At 42.0% G+C, this 19,591-nt stretch overlaps 1 protein-coding gene across 1 annotated transcript in view; it reads left to right on the plus strand.

Moving 5' to 3' along the window:
* Nucleotides 1-16,355, plus strand: part of ADAMTS12 (ADAM metallopeptidase with thrombospondin type 1 motif 12) — a 145,211-nt gene extending 128,856 nt beyond the window's left edge. Inside the window, exons 20-23 of the mRNA XM_077171820.1 lie at nucleotides 3,490-3,642; nucleotides 6,112-6,285; nucleotides 9,800-9,953; nucleotides 12,619-16,355. Of these exons, the coding sequence (XP_077027935.1) occupies nucleotides 3,490-3,642; nucleotides 6,112-6,285; nucleotides 9,800-9,953; nucleotides 12,619-12,824 (687 nt within the window). The 3' untranslated portion in view covers nucleotides 12,825-16,355. The remainder of the gene's footprint in view (nucleotides 1-3,489; nucleotides 3,643-6,111; nucleotides 6,286-9,799; nucleotides 9,954-12,618) is intronic.
* The last annotated feature ends 3,236 nt before the right edge of the window (nucleotides 16,356-19,591 follow it).

A 19,591-nucleotide genomic window follows, 5' to 3' on the forward strand; every position in this document is an offset into this window, starting at 1 on the left:
GCTTCAGTTTCAACACATATTTTTTATCAGTGATGTACATTGTGGTCCTGGTGGACACATGGCATATAAAATCAACTAATTATTAACATTTTTTGTATTACCCTCTTAGTGAATGCAGAAATGAGATTTGTCTTGTTTTGTAACCATCTTGCTTTGATGTATTCAATTTATGGTCCACTGTAAATGCTGGATCCCTACTACAGTATTTCTAGATCAGCAGAAGTTCGTGTGTGTTGTGTGTGTGTGGGTGTGTGGGTGTGAGTAAATATATATATGTGTGTGTGTGTGTATGTGTCTGCATGTATGCATAAAAAGTTTTTCCTGAATGTAGTATTTTGTATCTATTTTTTTTTATTTCAGGCTACTGCTTTCTTACAGTTTTTATTGTGGTGAGGTGTCACTGAATTCAGATTTCAACATTCCTGCCTACTCTCCCAGCTTGTCATCATTTTCAAATGCCTTAAATGCATGTTGTCTTTCCTCATTTCATTTAGTTAATGAAAATGCTGAAGGGAGCCTGGCTTTGGAGCCCTGTAGAACCATATTTGGAAAGTCTGTTCATTTTGACATTGAACCACCCACTAAGAACCACTTTATTACAGTTTTTCATTTAGTTGAACACTAACCTTGTAATTATTTCACCTAAACTGTATTTATCTTTGCTAAAAGAACTCTTTGCAGGATCATGTAAAAATGCATTACAGCAGCCAGCTCCTTATTTCATTAAGCCATGTTCACCTATCAGAAAAGGTTATTAGACTCACTTGAATTATTTCTTCTGGATGGGTCCATGTGGGCTTTTCTTTTGCTTTATCATCTTCATTACTATTTGCCAGCTTGATCTTGATTGTTTAATAATTTGGTTTTTATCTTCTTGTGAAGTGTGCTTGGGTGAAACATTCCATTAGACCACAGATAGGACTTTTTATTTTCCTAGAGATAAATTGGAAGATACTCTTATCTAATCCTCTGGGACATTTCCAATCTATTATAAGAATTGATTCTCAACAGTTCAAAGATTATTGAATAAACACTTGAATGAATGTAGAGATAAGGTTAATACATTTGCTTTCACAGAACTGATAAAATCAATTTGAAGATACTTAATGCATCTAACTTTGTTATTCTTTAATAATTTAGTAGTCTTTTGCTACTCTCATTCAAGCTGCTGTTTTTTGTTAAAACAAATTTTATGGGAAGTGTGGCACATTGAACTTCAGTTTTTCAAATTTGAAGAAGTGATGAAAAAGAGAATTTATGGAGTTTCCATCTTTGGAGATATTCTGAAGCCATCTGGACATGGTTCTGGGAAATTGCCTCTAGCTGGCCCTACCTGAGCAAAGCTCCTTTCCAATTGCAGCCATTCCATGGTTCTGTTAATAAAGTCAGCTATTCTCTTTCACATTAAATAAAAGTTATTTCACATACACACCTTGAGTCTGACATTTACAGAACCCTTTCTTTTTGTTCATTACTTTTAATTAATTTTCAGTCTAAAGTTTTCTGACTTTATTTTTGGTCTTTCTGTTTGCCCATCCTTAGTGAAACTTTGAATCTGTTTCTAGATGACATCTCTCCAAGGCATTAGTATTTCAAGACCACTGCACCTACCCTGACAAATACCTTGCTGTGCTCTTTCTCTTTTACTAGCTGTCAATATTTTGACATTGCTTTGCTCTGTAGGAGATGTCCATACTAGTAAATAAATGGTGCCAAGAGCAGTGACAGTCACTGAGGTGGAAAGGTGTGACATGTCCCATAAGAGGGCTGGCACTTGTCCCCTCAAGGGAGAGCACTAATTTGAGTAGGGCAGAACAGTGCCCATTTCCACCAGTGCTTGTCTGTTAATTTTACTTCTTTCCTACTACTTTCCTGGATCATTCTGGGCTGTCACTTTTCCCTTTCTAAGAGCTTTCTGGGTAGCAAAGATACTTATTACCAGCAGATCATCTTATTCTAACACTGGTCATCTCATTCTTCTGTTGGTCATGTAAACCTGCACTTTCTCCCTCAGTGACTGACATCTGCTGTGCCAAGGGGAAATTTTGGTTCCCAAATGACAAAGGGAAAAGCAGTATGTCTTCAGAAACTTACTCAGCATCAAACAACAGCCAGGAAAGCTCAGGCTTTATTCTGAAACCATTTGAAGTATCTGAAGGGATGCCTTTCTCTCTTGACCTTGTGCCTGCACACAACAGGGTTTGAAAGAATCCTGCTGTTTCACCTTCCTCACACAAGACCATGAGTCTTCCTCAATGTGATCTGCCCAACATCATCTGGGTAGCCACCTTTGCTCTTCTCATGTGTGCTCAGAAAGGGCTTTAGTCAAAGACTTCAGCATCCCTTCAGTGAAGTCTTGGTGTTGTCAGGCTGGTGTGGCAAAACTGGGGAAGGCATCAGGCCATCAGAAAGCAAGGCAGAGGCAGTCTGTCCTCTCAATCAGAAAAATTGCCTTGGGTAGGTGTGTCACTAGGCAGAACAGAGCAGTGGTATGCAGTTTCCTTTAACAGGACCTTTGTGGCCACTTGGACACACATCCCAGGAATCACCAGGAGATCAAACATCTCCAGTGTTGATTTTTTTTCCCTGCCTTAGCTTCAGCTAAAGTTTCCTTATTTTTCCAAGGACACTTATTCAGTGTTCTATATTTAACTTTCCCACTGCCACACAGGGAGTTCAAACCACACAATAGCATTTGCTTTCTTCATCATTTTGCTGACTTAATCCAAGATTATTTATGCTGTTTCTCATGCCAGCTACAGGCTGCTTAGTGTGTGTTGAATTTGGCACTACATGTATAGCTCACTGACCCACCCTTTCTAAGGCAGAAGAAGGTAAATGGGTGTCTCCAACCACTTTTCAACCCCTCCCAATTCAGAATACAATGACAGCGTTTGGGATTTTTTGTGAGGAGTGTGCACTCTTGGGATATGGACTGGAATAGTGAATATTCTCTTTCCTGAGACACAAAAATCCTCCCAGATGTTGAAAACACTCAGCCACTTTCTGAAATAATGGTTTAGAGAAACATTTTCCTGTACAGTTTTCCTAAGATTCCTAATATTTATTTAAGATTTTCAGCACCATGAATTCAATTAGCTGACTCTCTCATCAGCAGTATTAGGGGTAGAGAGGGAACATGCTGAAAATAGGATGCAATTGCATTTTACTTTGGATCCCTAAAGATAACAGAAGAAAACAGTGGAACAGCTGGTACAGATTTAGAATGTCTCGGTAAGCAGGAGTTTGCCAAAGAAAAGAAGTGCATAGTATAAATCAGGACTGATATTGTCCTAAGAAACCAAAAAAAGCCCTCCTTCAGAATATTAAGTAAAATTTTGGTGAATTTCAAATATTTTTTTGGGTATCTCTGATAACATATGTCATCTAAAACGGCTCTAGATATTTATATTTAGGTTCCAGGATTGTTTCCAGAATGATGTACTAATGTTGAGTTTGCCCCTGGGCTTTCCTCTTGCCCTTGTGCAGTGCTCTACGACCTGTGGAATGGGGGCTTTCTGGAGACATGTGGAGTGCAGCAGCAGGAACACATCTCACTGTCAGGACATGAAAAAGCCTGATCCTGCAAGGAGGTGTTATCTCCGCCCATGTGCTAGCTGGAAAACAGGAAATTGGAGCAAGGTAACTTCATTCAGGGCTGTGTATGAACAGTATGCTTGCAGATTTCAGTGGGTATGAAACTCTAAATATTTCATTTTTAAAACAATTATTTACTCAGTGAATGCATACATGATTCCCAGTTGACCATTCAGCACCAATTCACTAATTTCCTGACCAAGTTATATCTGGAAACACATCTGCTGTGAATTTTGTTCTTCCTGTGGTGGGTTGTGCTCATTAACTCTGGCACCTAGAGCCAAAGCAGGACTCACTGCTCCTGTTCCTTGGAGCTGACAGAGCAAAGCTGTACACAGTTGCTTGTGGCATCTTTTTAATCTCTGCCTTCAAGGATATATCCTAATTTTAAGAAGCAGTGGGAATTTGGGAAAGGGAATTGTCGTGATCCTACTCACCTTGTCACCATGTGCTGTCTCTTGACATGGTCTGTTCCCCATTCATGTAACTTCTAAGTCTGTTCTGTGCAGGATTCTGTTTGGTCCTAGTTTTGTATCCATGGCCTGTTCAAGAGACAGAAGAGTGTCCAGGGTGCTAAGTGGAACCCAAAGAATTGTGCTTGAGCCCCATTTTGATATTTTAAGCTGTGTGAGGAGCACCTGGAAGGACTTAGGTGACTTCTTGAAGCTTATTACATTTTGTCTTCATGCAGTCTGAAAATTGAGTTTCAAACCACAGATTATTTTTCAAGACTAAAAAGAGACAAACCTCAAAATTTTGTTTTAAATATTGTTGATTTAATAAGGAAAAAGATAGGTGTCTCAAACTTAGGCAGTATAGATCATTTCCGTGGGCAATGTTGTTGCCACTGGACTAGAGGGCAGATTGATACAAATAAAAGGTTATAGCTACAAAGCCTGTGTTATTATTGAGCTCTTAGACATAAAATTGATTTGTACAGGAATTACATGCCTCTTTAGAAAGTTCAGGAAAGGCCAAGGCTTTACATAACTACATTTAAACCTTTGAAATTAATTTTAAGAGATACATAGACATCCTGCCCTCCCAGCTGCAGCAGGGCAATTTCACCGTCACTTTTTCTTCATAAATGTCATTGCTCTTACAACTAGTGAATGATGGCCATGTCATAAAAAATAGCTAGCAATCGGGTTTAATGATAAAATACAACAGGAAGCAATTTTTTAAAAATGTCAGACCAGTTATGAAACAAGTTTGAGGCAAGGGGCTTTTCCTATCAGATTTGTATTACCCTCCATTTTTCCATCAAGTGAACTATACAAACCTAATTAAAGTTTCGTATATTAAAAAGGTTAAATTTTGCTTGCTTTACAAGTGGCAATAGTTTTTTATTACTCATTTCAAATATTTTGAAATGTGTTGTCACAGCAAGATCTCTGGGTTCCCTGCTAGTGCAGTAGAGCTTTTTCTGTTTTCTACTCTCATTTAATTTTCCCCTCCCCTAAAAGAAAGGTGCTTGAGACTAAATCTTAGAGTCTGTGTTTAATGCCAGATATAATTTGCATATATCTTGAGACTGTTGTACTCAGTTTCTTATAGACCCACTTCTGTTTCTATCCAGAGAGACAGAAACCTGTCCTGTGGACAAGAGTAAGGATTCCCTTTCCATCCATTCTCCATCTCCTGGGGGAAGTATTACATTCAGGTTCCTTGCTCAACTAAAGGATGCTTATTCATGCAAAGGAAAACAGCATCAGTTGCTATTGCATCATAGTGGTAAAGGTGAAAGTTGATCTGAGAAGGTTTCAGTGGTGCAATTGGAATTGGCTTTAATTCTGCTTGGAGACAAAACATGTATTTTTCCTTATCCCTGGGGTAGCAAGTTCAGTTCTTCATCAAGAGCAGGAAAGGTCCTGAATTTTGGTGCCTGGAGACAGGACCTGGTGATGCTGCATGAGGTTTGGAAAAAGCTCTGGCTAGAAAAGGGAGACTGGAAGAGTTCACGTAGCTCCTCAGCAGAGCTCTAAGCTGGGCACTGATTTCACAGGCTGTGAGTGAGGCTCAGGGTGCCTCTCTCCTCCCTCCCACCTTCTCAAACTGAGGCTACTCTTCAGGTATGAAGTGTCCTGGTGCCATAGAGGTCCAAGGAAGATGAGCATGGGAACTGCTACTCACTCCCTTCCTCTCTTTGAAGCAGCTAAGGAACTGACAGTATCCCTGCATACAGAATCCATTTTTTGTATTTATTGCATTATGACTCTTTCACTATGACATTTTTAGAAACAGCTGGCAAGATTTCCCAATTAAGTATGTATCCATATTATTAATGGCCATAGCAGTGTAGTATGGGAGGTACTTACATGGCATGTTCCGGGCTGCTGTGAGGAAAGCCACAGCATTTAAGCCTCAGGGACAGGTTGGTGTTCCAGTAGCCTGGAAATTCCTTCTGTTCAGGATGCTCAAAGCTCAGGCTGTCCTGCTCTGTGACTGGGGAAGGTACAGTCCCTCAGCAGGGCTCATCATGTAGAGATGTGCCCCTCTCTGTTTTGTGTACAGTGCTCTGTGAACTGCAGCGGAGGCTTCAAGACACGAGACGTTCACTGCGTAGATGTTGGGGAAAAGCGGCTGCTCAGGCCTTTCCACTGCCAGTTACTCGGCTATAAACCACAGCTCAACACTAGTTGTAACACAGAACCTTGCTTGCAATGGCATGTGGAGCCCTGGAGTGAGGTACTGTTCCTTAAGAGAAGCTTTGTGAGTCAGCAATCTGCTTTCAGGTAACAGCAGCTGTTGGATCCCGTGCTGTCAGGTAAAATTGTGCTCCAAGGAAGACATGCAGCTGGTGAGTTCTTGTGCATGGCTACAGCAAAAATTAGCACAGGTGTTCATTATGCTTCACAAAATTATTCTTACAGCTGGAGCTTTAAATTACCATGTCCTGAAGGGGAGAAGCAGATGGCCTGGAAGAAAATCTGTTGTAGCTATCGTATTGGATCAGTAAATGTGGTTCATTTAGATGAATCCTTTTTGCTGCTGTTTTAATCTTGCCTTCTCATTAGGGCAAATTTAGAATGTCCTTTACACTTTCGGGCTGAAATTTTATGGAGCAAAAGGCTAAAACCAGACATAAAATAAATCTGACTTTTGGGTCTCTTTGTAACTCAGATCTGTTACTCTTTGTAACTCAACCAACTCAGAGGCAGCCAGGCACATATTTATGTCAGCTAAAGCATGTGGCCTGATTATATTTTAAAATTTAACCCTACTGAAAGCAGCTCTGGAGAACGTGTCATGATGTTTGCAGCCCTGTGGGCCAATGCTTTGGGATTTTAAGGGAGGTGATCACATTTTACAGAGAACTAACAAATCACACCTGGAGGAGACCAGGGTGTGCTGTTAGAGTAATCAGCAGGGGGAGGAAAAATAAAAATAACTGAATGATTGCATTTGTTTGCCACTTAAAATACTTTATAAAAACACTAGTCCAACCTTGGAAGTTGCCCTCATGCTAAAGACACTGGATAGAAATAGATTGAAAAGGTTCATTTATCAGATGTCAGATATATTATGCTGTCCATAGGGGTGCAATTCCTTGTAGGACAGTAACAATGCTTTATTCAAATTATATTTGATACCTTATTTCATATCAGAGTGTAAAATACTTTGTGTATTTCAAGCAGACTTAGTGAAAAAATAGAGAAAAAATTGGTGAATAAGTAATTCTAGAATGTGGACAGAAGAATCTTTAAAAAATAACCTGGGTCTCTATCTTTGCATGACACTTGTACTGCCAAAGAGTTCAGCTGTTGTATGGATTGAATTTTAATGTTCCCAGCCACCTCATAAGAAATGAGATGCCGCATCTTATGAATGTGTTGTGTCTTCAGTCAGTGTTACAGATTAATCCTGCTGACACATGACTTCTACTCTAATGTCTTGTTAGAGATGCTACTGGTGTTGGTGATGTTGATGAGCAGTTCTGTGTTGCCTGTTCTGTGTAGCCATTCCTACTCAGCCCTTTAGTCCTTCCAGTTGTAAGTGCCAGGAGCAGCTTTTCCCCATGTAGCAGCTTCTTCTCCTTCCAAGCACATGGAATAAGTGTCTCAGTGCAGAGCTTTTCTTCAGAAAGAAAATTGCAGAGCTTTTCTTCATGTCTGCACTTCAGGATTTGATGTGCAGGCAAGCCTGTACATCTTCCTAAACCCATGGGCCTATGACCCTGAGTCCTTGTTACTTGTGGCCCCGCATATTCTAAATGAACATGTCCAAACATCTGTGTGGTCTGTTTGTGATTTCTCATCCTTTCCCACCCTGGCTGTGCCCCTCTCCTGGCAGTGTTCAAGGACGTGTGGTGGTGGCCAGCAGCAGCGGCGCGTCTCCTGCCCACGGGAAGGGCACTGTGACTGGAACAGGAGACCAGATCCCATGGCACCGTGTAACAGGCAGCCTTGCACTCACTGGGTACACCAGGCCTGGAGCCCGGTAGGATTCATTTTATTTCTGGTTTATGTTTTGTCATGAGCTGGCCATATTTGGTCATGTTATCCACTTGTCTCTGAACCTCAGCACCTGTGGCAAGTACAGTTCCTTATGCACAGCTGAAGCTACAAGAGGAGAGCTTCTGAAAACATTACTGAACATTTCATACCCAGCCTGTGCCCATTCCTTCAGGTCACAGACAATGTAGCTTCTATTTTTGATTGCTGTATTAGATGTCATTGGAAGTCTGGGATCTTTTATCTTGTCTAAGAATGAAGGAGTTTTACCATTAACATTCTTCCACTGCATGTCTGAAATTTTTCACTAATGGAGGCTATTGGAGGGGATCAGGTGATCCTCAAAACAACTTTGGGGAATATTGTACTTGCCCATACAAAGAGAAATTCTGAATTTTGACCAACAGCCTCCTATATAGTACCTGGAAATCTTATTGACAAATATAAGGTGTACCTTTGGGGAGCCTTCCACTATCTGCTATACATATTTATCTATTGCTATACATATTTATCTATAAAGAAACTAGTATATCTAATAAACCTTTCCCTCCAGTTTCCTTAATAAACATTGCATACATTACAAGTACTCCTCACAGCATAATGGAATATTGAAGGAATGCTAAAAGAAGGAGCCAGAGATAAGGAAACATTGGAGTCTCATTTAACACAGAAAATTCAATGAGTTGGTTTTGACACAAAGCCATTAGATGGAACATGACTATAATGTACTGTAGAGTCAGTGTAAGACTAAAATATGGAAGTGAAGCACGTAAAATAAGTAACAGAATACCAAATGTTATAGCAACTATTTTACTTATTTATTAATCCTATATTGATGTATTCATTAATAATTTTACTTTATAAAAATATTTTAAACATCAATATAAAGTTGTTGCAAGAATACCTAAGATATTTCAGTCTATCTCACGCCAGTACTATTGTGCTTCATGTACAGAGATACACATTAGAAAGGGGATAATTTGCAGAAAAATTACAGAGGTTCCTCTCCTGTCTTCATCTCTTATGCTTTGTTAGCTGACATTCTCTATCTGCTGAATACTTTATCTCATTTATCTGCTGGCACTATTTATCTGTAGAAAAAAAAAAAAAACTAATTGGCATTCTCAGACGCTCTGGGAAGTCACAAGAATTAAGTACATTTACAGAATGGTAGAGGAAGATATTTTAAAAGTGTTTGGGTTTTATGGCCTTCTGTTTGCACTCAGAACAAGCAGCTGGCAGTTCTTTTGTGGTCATAAATAAAGGGTAACCTCTGTTTAAAAGCCAGGAAAGAAACAAAACCTTGTTGGGCTTTTTTTTAAATCTTAGCTTGGTCATTTATTGACCTAATATTGCAATTGGTTATTCGTGTTTAACTTAGATAGTCAGAAAACACAGGAAGCAAAAACTGTCCTAATTTTTATGAATTTGGTTTATAAGTCTCTTCTATTGTAGGACTGGCCTTGCAAGTCATCCCTTTCCTCTGTAGAAAACAGTCCTCTCCCTCTGTTTACACATTCCAAGATGCTGTATTTGTACCATTTACCCTCTACTGTATCCTGCCAAATCTGGCCAAAATGCACCATGGAGGTGTCTGGATGTAGCATAGAGTACACAGATTACTGTAATGGCATTGCTTCTGGATCACAAGGCAGTTTTAGCTTCCTGTCACATCACAGTTCAAATATTGCCGTATTGCAAAATTTCCATGTAAGAATAAACTATGTATGTTAAAATTATTCTTTCAGTGTGCTGTTTCTTGTGGAGGGGGCATTCAGCAAAGAATTGTGAAATGCATGAATACAGAAACTAATGAAACTGAAGATGACAGTATGTGCCTGGATAAAACCAAGCCCACAAAATACCAGAAGTGCAATCTGCAAGAGTGCAGAAAAAATACAGGTAGAGTAATACACATGCATGAAACAGTTTTCTCCATGTCTGCTGAGATTCTGCCAAAACTGGGAGCTGACTCCATCTATCAACTTCTTTTGAGTAGCATGGGCTCGGTAATTACAGGTTACCCTGGCCTGCTACTGCTCAGTTGCTCTCTTGGCAGAAACACTCTCTTGTCTCTTCCAGCCCTTCTGGCCTTGTGTTACCATGATGGGGAGCATGCATTCCTAATTTATGATGGCTCAACTAAATTAGTAGGTCTGATTGTATTGGCCTGTTTTAGCTAACTCAGGGTGCAGTGAGGACTGTGGAAGGACACACATTAAAAAACAGTTGCCATTTCTTAAGATAGATCACTTCATGGAAGCTGTAAATTCTGGACTGGGAGTGCAAGCAAGCAAATTCTTACATACACTGTAAAAAAACACTTGTAAAAAAGTCAGTGTCCCATAGGGTGAGACTGTCCAAAATCAAGAGGTGAAGAGAAGTGCTCTTGTGAGTCAGGGTGTCCTGTACCTCTGTCCTTCAAAGGCCCAGGAGCCCAGCTGTGGTACATGGTTAATAGCCCCAAAAAAAAGGCATCAGGGGAAGGGGGAAGCTTACAGAAGGAGTAACATCTTTATGAGCAGTGTGCGTACTGCTGCATTCAGGAGGTACCCTCAGATAATAACAGCAACATCTCACAGCTCTTCTTGAAAAACTTTCAAATCCTTTTGGAGGATGATCTTCCCTGGTAGTGCTAAGGGTCTAATTTGACAGTGAGACAATGGTTTGAATCTGGAGGGCAGTGCAGGTCTGACATGCTCTTGAGAGTGATGCATCGCTCCTGCTGCTGTTCACAGAATTTTACCACATGTTTTGCCCTGGGGTGGATTGGTATGCTTATTTCCTATCCCTCCCGTGTTCAGAGAGAAAAACTCAGATAAATACTGCCTAAACACATTAGTAAGAGTAACTTCTGTGAATAGAAGTTCAAGCAGCCTGTAAAACATAATAAATGCCCTATTGGGTAAGCACTGGTCCATGCAGCCCACCCTCATGTCTCCAACAATGGCATTAGAAAATGCTGCTTAGCAGGAATGCAGGAGGTTGGAGCTTTCTTGAGATTCATTTCCATGATAGTCCTCCAGCATTTCCAATTGATGTATATTAGGACTATTAAAAGTTCTCCATGTCGTGCCTTTTTATTTAAACTTTCATTAATATGTGGCAACTCTTTTTGGTGCTGTGGTCTGCTTCTACCCTCTCCTGTGGCAGCAAGTTCAAAAAATCATGGAATTGTTAAGGCTGGAAGAGACCCTCAAGACTATCCAGTCCAACCATCCACTCAGCTGTGCCGCTGTAACCCCTGAACCACTCAAACACATCACCCAGTGTCAGATCCAGATGCCTCTTGAACACCTCCAGGAATGGTGACTCCACCACCTCCCTGAGCAGCCTGTTCAATGCCTGACCACCCTAACAGTGAAAAAATGTTTTCTAAAGCTAATCTGAGCCTCCCCTCTCTCAGCTTGAGGCCATTTCCTCTTGTTCTCTCACTGTGGGTGTGGCAGGATAGGCTGACCCCCACCTCACTGCAGCCTCCTTTCAGGTAGCTGTACAGGCCTGTAGTCCCCTGGATCTTCCTTCTGACCCTCCCAGAGATGGGAATTACGTTTGCTGACTTCCAGTCAGGTGGAACTTCTCCAGTTAGCCAGGACTGCTGGTAGGAGATTGAGAGTGGTTTGGCAAGTTCTCTCAGTTTCCTCATTACTCTGGGGTAGGTCCCATCTGGGCCCATAGACTTGGCAAAGCATGTCCCTAACCATCGACAGTCCTGGATTATGGAAGCTTCTTTCTGCTTCCCATCCCTAACTTCCAGCTCTGGAGGCTGGATATCCCGAGGACAGCCATTCTAAATGTTCACAGCCTAGTGTGAAAAAGTCTGCTTTCATCTGTTTTAAATTACCTTTATACAAGTTTTCTTTGAGTTTCCCCCTTTGCAGTGTTGAGGGATTTGCTCGAGAGCAGCCTTGCTAATATACCATCTTCCTTCTTTTGCACACCTTGCCTTCTCAGAGCTGAGGACCTCCAGTTTCCAATATCTGGCTAAATCTGGCCCATCTCAGTCCCTCAGAGCTACCACAGACCTATCACCACGGTGGTACAGACAGCAGCAGTCCCTGCCATGTTCTGACGCTGCAGGAATCAAAGCATAGCAAAGCTGAACATGCAGTTGCATGTGCATTGTCTGCACTCTCCTGCCTGCCCTGGCTGGTTGTGCAGCACCCTGCCAGCCCATAATGCTCATCTTAGGGGCAGTTGCAAGAATGCAACAGTACCAAATTCAAATCATTGAATGCTTTCTCTTGCCAGGCTTTCTCTGGCAGTCCTCATCAGCAGAAAAGTTGAAGTGGAAAACACAGATCAGCTGTGTCTGCCATGAAAGTAAAAATCTCACTGAACAATCATGAGTGTTGTGTTTTCCAAAACAGAAGGTCATGTGTTCACTAAAAGATCCTAGAATTTCAGTGGGAGGTCAAGCTAACCCATAATACAAGGGAAGAGAAAGCCCCCATGAATAAGACCCTTAACAGACATGACCATCTGGCATAAAGCAGTTCAAAATTCTAGAAATATGGGGAGTGTGTCAGCAAAATACAGCTAATTCTTGTCATCTTCTTCACCACAGAGCTGCCCTGCAGCAAAGACCAGCTGTCAGTTCACTTCTGCCAGAGGCTGAAAGGCATTGGAAAGTGCTTGCTGCCATCCATACAGACTCAGTGCTGCTTCACCTGTAGTCAATCCCGAATTCGGAGCAAAGCAAGATATGGGGATCAGCGAGGCTTCAAACAACAAAATTACACTAAATCTAGAAGAAAACCACCTCAAAACTAAGAAAACACCAAGCAGCTTGGCACTAGCTGTTTTATTCTTGTGTTTCCTTGAATAGAGCTTCTGTTTACAAGTTTTACCTTCCTTATTTTTTTCTGAACCATCCAGCATAAATGGAAATCTGTGATCAAAACTGGGAAAGCACATCACCTAGGGTTATCAGTCATAATTTACTGCTTCCATTTTTTCTCTGTAATAGTCCAAAGTTTATAATGTAATTTTCAGTGTACCAGCAGCTAGTACTACTTAGGCATGCATAGACACTAGAAACAGGCTTGCAAGAATTTTCTGTTTTTTTGTAATGAATGTTTAACTTTTTCTTCCATCTCTTTTTCAAAACTCACTTGAAACACCAGCACTGCTTACTCAAGAGTGCTTAGTGAAGGTGGCCCTTGGGGCAGCAGACATACACCTGTGCCATGGGCCAGTTCTCTTTATGCTCTCTTGCCTTTCTTTTTTAGGAATCAAGGTGAAGTGGCAATGTTTCTCTAAATTCATTGCTCACTTAATAAACTTAAAAGCAGAGTTTTGTAATATCTGATTATGATAGGCAGGATGAATTCAAACTTGTTTTTTCAGGAGAAAAAAAAAGTCTTTGCTTAGTACTTGACTGAACCTCTAAAGGATACCTCAGCCATAATCTGTTCTTGACAGTTTTCTTCTGCTACGAATGTCTTGCTGTAACCTGAGAAGCCTATAAAATGTGGGATGTTAAGTTCCCAAGTATGTTTTAAGCAGCATTTCTTGGTACCACAAAAGTTAAGAAATCTGCATCTACCAGCTTAACAGTCATAGAATAATTTGGGTTGGAAAAGATCTTTAAGATCAACAATTCCAGTGCTGCCAAGTCCACCACTAAACCACACCCCTAAGTGCCATATCTATATGGTTTTTTACACATTTAGGGGAAAATCCAGCAATGTCTTTTAGACAGTTTTATACATTCCATCTGATAGAATAATTTCAGTATAAAGAAAAATTTGGTTTTGCAGATCTTTTGCTAGACAGGCAATAACATTCTTATGTATCATCTGTAGTTCCTCTCCATGTAAAATTAACTATCCAAGGCCATTTGAAATTAGATAAGGCAACCAGCTCAAGGCTATTGCCAGTCTCTATAGCTGCAGGTATTCGGACACAAATGATACGTGTCAGCAGCACATAAAAAGCTGTCAGGAAACTGATGGAGCATAAAGGTTGTTCTGCAGCAAAAATTTAATCTCAGAACTTACCCTTTGGAAGAGGTGGTGTTCTCTCTCTCTTGACTTCTCACTTCCACCAGTTCTATGTGAGTGGCCAGCTCCGTTTAGTTCAAGAGTGTTAAAGGTGCTGAACAGAGGAGCCAGGAACCTTCACTGTAATGGTGTCCACTCTTTACAGCATGAAGAGTAAAGGAGTCACACAGTGAGAAAGCAAAAGACTTCTAAGCTGATGTAGGTAAGGACAATTGGAAGTTGAGTCTTTTGCATTTAAAAAGTGAAATCTTTCTTTTCTTTGACAAATTAAAGGAAAGAGCAGTGAGCTGGCCCAGCTAAACAGTTTTGCTAATTTCATGTTAACTTATGTGATGGAATTCAGCTTTATAGACTTAAACCTTTCCTGCAGCTTCAAATGTGGCATGCAGGCATTTCAGCAGGAAATTACCCGTACTACGTTTTGAAATCAATTTTACACCATCAGCATAAAGGCCAACTAGCAACTGGAAGCTCTGTAATTCACAGGGATGTTCAGTGACAGAGCTATCATGCCATACAGTATCTCCTGGTAGAGCAGAAGCCCACGTTCACAAGAGCACTCTACCACCTCACTCACAGCAGACTTTTCCCACCGTGTAAATCCATAATCATGGTGGAGCTGAGGGCTCCTGGGACAGCAGCCCGAGGCCCAGAGAACTATCTGCATACCTCGGGCCTCAGGCATGAGGGCACCTCCAGTCAAGTAGCATATCTGTTTTGCTAGTGAAGAAAATGCCAAAACAAACTTCAGAGAACCAAGACCAGACCTTTTGAACAAAGCTGGGCATTTTGAAAAGAGCTGGACAAGAGCAGACATTTAGATTCCTTTGGAATTCATTAGGATTTAGACACCTTGGTTCTTCTGGCTTTTTTGAAAATCTCAGATTTGCATCCTATTTACTATGCAATTTCAGATTGTAGTACAGGGAAATGCACATTTTATGCAGTATATGGTGAGACACATAGTCATTAATCCAAGTGTCACTGTGGTTACAGAACTGTGACTAGCAGTAGCTTTTTTTCTAGACAGACCTTTATGAAAGTTAATAGAAGTATTTCAGCCTGGCTATAATGTATTAACCTAGAGATGGCCGTGAATCAAATTGTCATTTTTGAAAGGTTTGTGTCCTTTGGCTAAGGACTTACTTCTTCATTTGAAATCTCTGGGAGTTCAAAATATGCAGCATGGTAAGGTTAGATTTATTAACCTCTGTGATGGCAATATAACCCCAGTTTTAGGTGCTGATAAAACAAAATCCACTGTTAAAAGTGTGGTGCTAGGGTAACAGACATGGGGATGACTTGCAATGGTGCATGTGTGTGCATGCACACACTCTTACAGTAATATATGTCTGTGCTGTTGCTGGCCAATGCCAGACATGATGCTTTTTAAGTTTCACAGTTTGCTTCTCTCCTCCTGGGGACCCTTTGAGCAATAGAAACCTGGGCAGTTCTTACTCCTCTGGACACAGAAGTATTGAATCAGGCAGGAGCAGAGGTGTTGTGCCTGATTCAGGAAGGATTTGGGCAGGGCTCAAGCTCAGGCTGTGTGGTGTAGAGCAGTTCCCAGACAGCCTGGACTGGTGGGCAGTGCAGGTGCTCCTCACCTTCCCAAAAACATTCTGTAGGATTTAGGTGGGACAGAGTTCTGGGTCAGATTACTCTGTGCACAGAGGTACCTGCATAACATTTTACCCACAGAGGTCAGCAGAAGGAGGCCACCAGGTATTTGGCTTAACGAGAAAGGAGCTGACTGAGTGGATGTGGTGCAGGTTGGAGGAAAATGCCTACAGGAGTTGTCCTTTCCAGTGCTCCTTAGGGCTAGTGTGGAGTTAAACCATTTCTGCCTCCATTGTTTTCTTCAGGGAGCTGTTATTTCATTTGAAATGAATAAAAAGTGAATAAATTATATTATGGATATTAGTCAGAATAACCATTCTACCCAGGGAAATGCAGTCATTACTGTTTCTCAGCTTAAAACTTTAGGAAAAATACTGTGACAACATGAACTTTTTAACAGAGCAGTGCCACTGCTATTATGACACAACTGTTCTTAAGTAAAGGTGGATTTATGATCTGAACCCAGATGGTCATTAGTCTCAAAACTGAATTGAATACTAACTACAGAGGTGTATTATCATTATATTACTGTATTAGCCCAAGACACACCAGCTTCAACAGATTGCTCAGGAAAAAATGTGTATTTGTCACATTCACAGCTTGTTCTAACATTTCAAGGTTTAAAAAGCAAACTATGATGGCATATTTGTTTCAAGCTTCAATAAATGGCATTGCATATGTTTGATGTCTCTGGTATTTTGTGTTTCCAGTGCAAGAAGATTTGTACAATGGAATTTCCAGGAAAAAACAAAATCTTTAAAAATATATTTTATAAGTAAGAGGTCATCATCACTGAGTTGTTTTGGTGCTTGATACTCCAGCATAAAAAAGATCATTACAATGGGTGAGGGGAAAAAAGTAGAATATGGTGCTAAGTAAAAATATACACTAAAAGCATTCATTACTTCCTATGAAATATAGGAAATTTTACCACTTCTAGTGGTTAAGCAGATACGTCTTAATTTTTTGGCAGCAGGTGAAAGTGTCTGTTGTGTCTATTGAAAAGTTGCATATAATGTTACCATGCCCTGTGCCTCCCACCCTGAATCTTCTCAGCACTCAAGGTTTGCCGGCCCTGCTGCTGCTCATGCCCAGAAGCTTGGTCAGAGCAGCCCTGATCTTTGATGTGCAGCCGAGGAGCCCAGTTAGGCTCGGGCAGAGAGCACCCCCAGCTCTCACTCCATCCCCAGACTCCACCCCAGGCATCCCTGCGTGGGCTCAGCCTCACAACACCCTGTGGAAATCCCAGGAATTTGCTGCTCCTTGCTTTGGAGAGTCCAGCGCACAGGGGCAGCGCCCTGCGCCGGTGGTCTGAGGGAGAGGGCTGAGCTGATCTGAGGCGGGAGTGGAGGCTCCCTCTGCTTTGCCGGGCTGAGCTGATCTGAGGCGGGAGTGGAGGCTCCCTCTGCTTTGCCGGGCTGAGCTGATCTGAGGCGGGAGTGGAGGCTCCCTCTGCTTTGCCCAGTCCCTTTACACGCTCCTGGAGGAGCCAGGGCTCAGCACAGCCTGACGGGCAGAGCCTGTGGTTCTGCACAGCTCACAGCCCCGCCTTGGCTCGGCCCAGCAGCACTGTCACAAATGCATGGCGGGGTTTAGATAAGGCCTTGCCTTTTGCCCAGGCCTTTGGCAGCAGGCAGTAGCTTTATTGAGGTGGCCAGCACCCCAAAACCCACTCTCATTTGCGAGTTCTTTAACAATGGCTGATTTCAGCTATTATAGAATGGATTATTTATTTAATAGACACAAAGCTAACAGACATAAGACTTAAACCAAACTAATACTACACAGGAGTACGAACAAAAAGAGACTACTGTGAGGTTAACCTATCAATGTTACAGCTAGTGAAGAAATAATATAACTTAGGATTCAATGTATCTTACCATCCCATTGTTGGTAGAGCAAACATCAAGATCCTTTCCCTCAATTCTCAGGGAAGTAACCATGTGTCCAAAGTCTGTGGAGAGGTCTCTCACACTTTCAGGGTGTGTGTGTAGAAGGCTTCTGTCTCTGTGATAACTTGTGTGTCTTTCATAGTTTGCACAAGAGGGTCTCTTAGTCAAGAATATTTCTTTTATCTTTTCCCACATCAGCTCTCCATACTAACATGTTGATTCTTAGCTGAGGCCTGAGCCCTTTTGGTGCCAGATGCCCCCTTGCTGAGCCTTTAAGGCCAGGTTATCTCTCTTTATGCACCAACTCTCTGGTGAGGGGACAGGGGTGTAGACATCCTGCCACAAGCACTCACCAAAGAAACTGCCCACATCAGCTCAAAATTAAACCAGCATGGTGACAGGATGAGGTAAGAGGAGGGGATTTCAGGTGGGGTGCTCCAGACAGAGGTACTTGATGCAGCAGAAGTGATAGTTTAATTTTGTGGATATAGAAATACGATACGTTGCAGACTTAAGAGAAAGAAATTTCAGCCTTGCTGAATGTCCTGTCCTTGTATTCAGAGGATATTAAATTCCTATCCTTGTATTCATGTATTCTCATGTTCCCTGGAGAACAGGAGTTGGTGCCAAACCTCTTGGATTGGCTGATCTGACTGTGTTTCAGAATGGTGATTAATAAGAGACATGGTTTATTGCTGCTGCCCAGCACAGCAGCCTCCCTAGCTCTTATTCCATGAGTAGAATATGGGGAGCTCACATGAGGTGAGCTCATTTCTGCCACCACTTATTTCTACCACTGATTGATCCCAATCTCCTCTTTTGTCTTGGTGGAAAAATGCAGATACCTCCGGCACACTCACAGGAACAAAGCCTGGGATGTGTCAACCAAGGAGTACAAGTTTCTCCTACAGATGCAATGGTTACAGCAGTAAGACCCAGGGAATGAAAAATAACCACAGGACCCTCAGGGTGGCCACCCACAGTCTGCAAGCTCTGTCAGGGTTTTTAAAGGATTCTCTGGAAACCAAGGAGCTGCTAAATAACCTGGGAATCACTTGATGCCAACTTGGTATCACAAACTAATAAGAAAATATCAAGATTCTTGAAGGCTTCTTTTAATTTACTGTTACCATTATGAGTCATCAAGTTATCATTTGCTAGATAAAAGTTAAAGATTTGGGGCAGAGGAAAATATTTTCCGTGTGCATTTGGATGTTTTGCAAGGCAGTCTTTCGCTATATCTCTGGAGTTACCTCTGTCTTTGCCATGTTAAAAGCAGGTGAGATGGTCTGGATTCAGTGATTCAGTGTCTTTGAGTGGGACCTGAGATACCAGAGAATGAATTGTAGAATCACAGGATGGTTTGGGTTGGAAGAAACCTTAAAGATCATCTAGTTTCAACACCCAGCTATGGTGAGGGACACCTTCCACTAGACTGGGTTGTTCAAAGCCCCATCCAGCCTGGCCTTGAACACTTCCCGGGATGGGGCACCCACAGCTTCTCTGGGCAACCTGTGTCAGGGCCTCACCACCCTCACAGGGAAGAATTTCTTCCTAATAGCTAATCTAAACCTACCTTTTATCAGTTTGGAGCCATTCCCCATTGCCTTGTCACATACTTTTACAAGTAATCTCTCTCCATTGTTCTTCTCGGCTCCCTTCAGGTACTGGAAGGCCACAGTTAAGTCACCCCAAATCCTTTTCTTTTCCAGCCTGAGCAATCCCAGCTTTCTCAACCTTTACTCACAGCAGAGCTGCTCCATCCCTCTGATCATCTTGGTGGTCTCCTCTGGGCTCACCCCAGCAGGTCCCTGTCCCTCCTGTGCTGGGAGCCCAGGGCTGGATGCAGAGCTCCAGGTGGGTCTCAGCAGAGCAGAGCAGAGGGGCAGAATCCCCTCCCTGCCCTGCTGCCCACGGGGCTCTGGATGCAGCCCAGGACACGTTTGGCTCTCTGGGCTGTGAGTGCCATGGCTGGGCCATGTGCAGCCTCTCACCCACCAGTCTGGGCAGAGGGCACTGCAGT

Source organism: Agelaius phoeniceus, chromosome Z, assembly GCF_051311805.1.
Source record: "Agelaius phoeniceus isolate bAgePho1 chromosome Z, bAgePho1.hap1, whole genome shotgun sequence".
In the NCBI taxonomy this organism is placed as follows: domain Eukaryota; kingdom Metazoa; phylum Chordata; class Aves; order Passeriformes; family Icteridae; genus Agelaius; species Agelaius phoeniceus.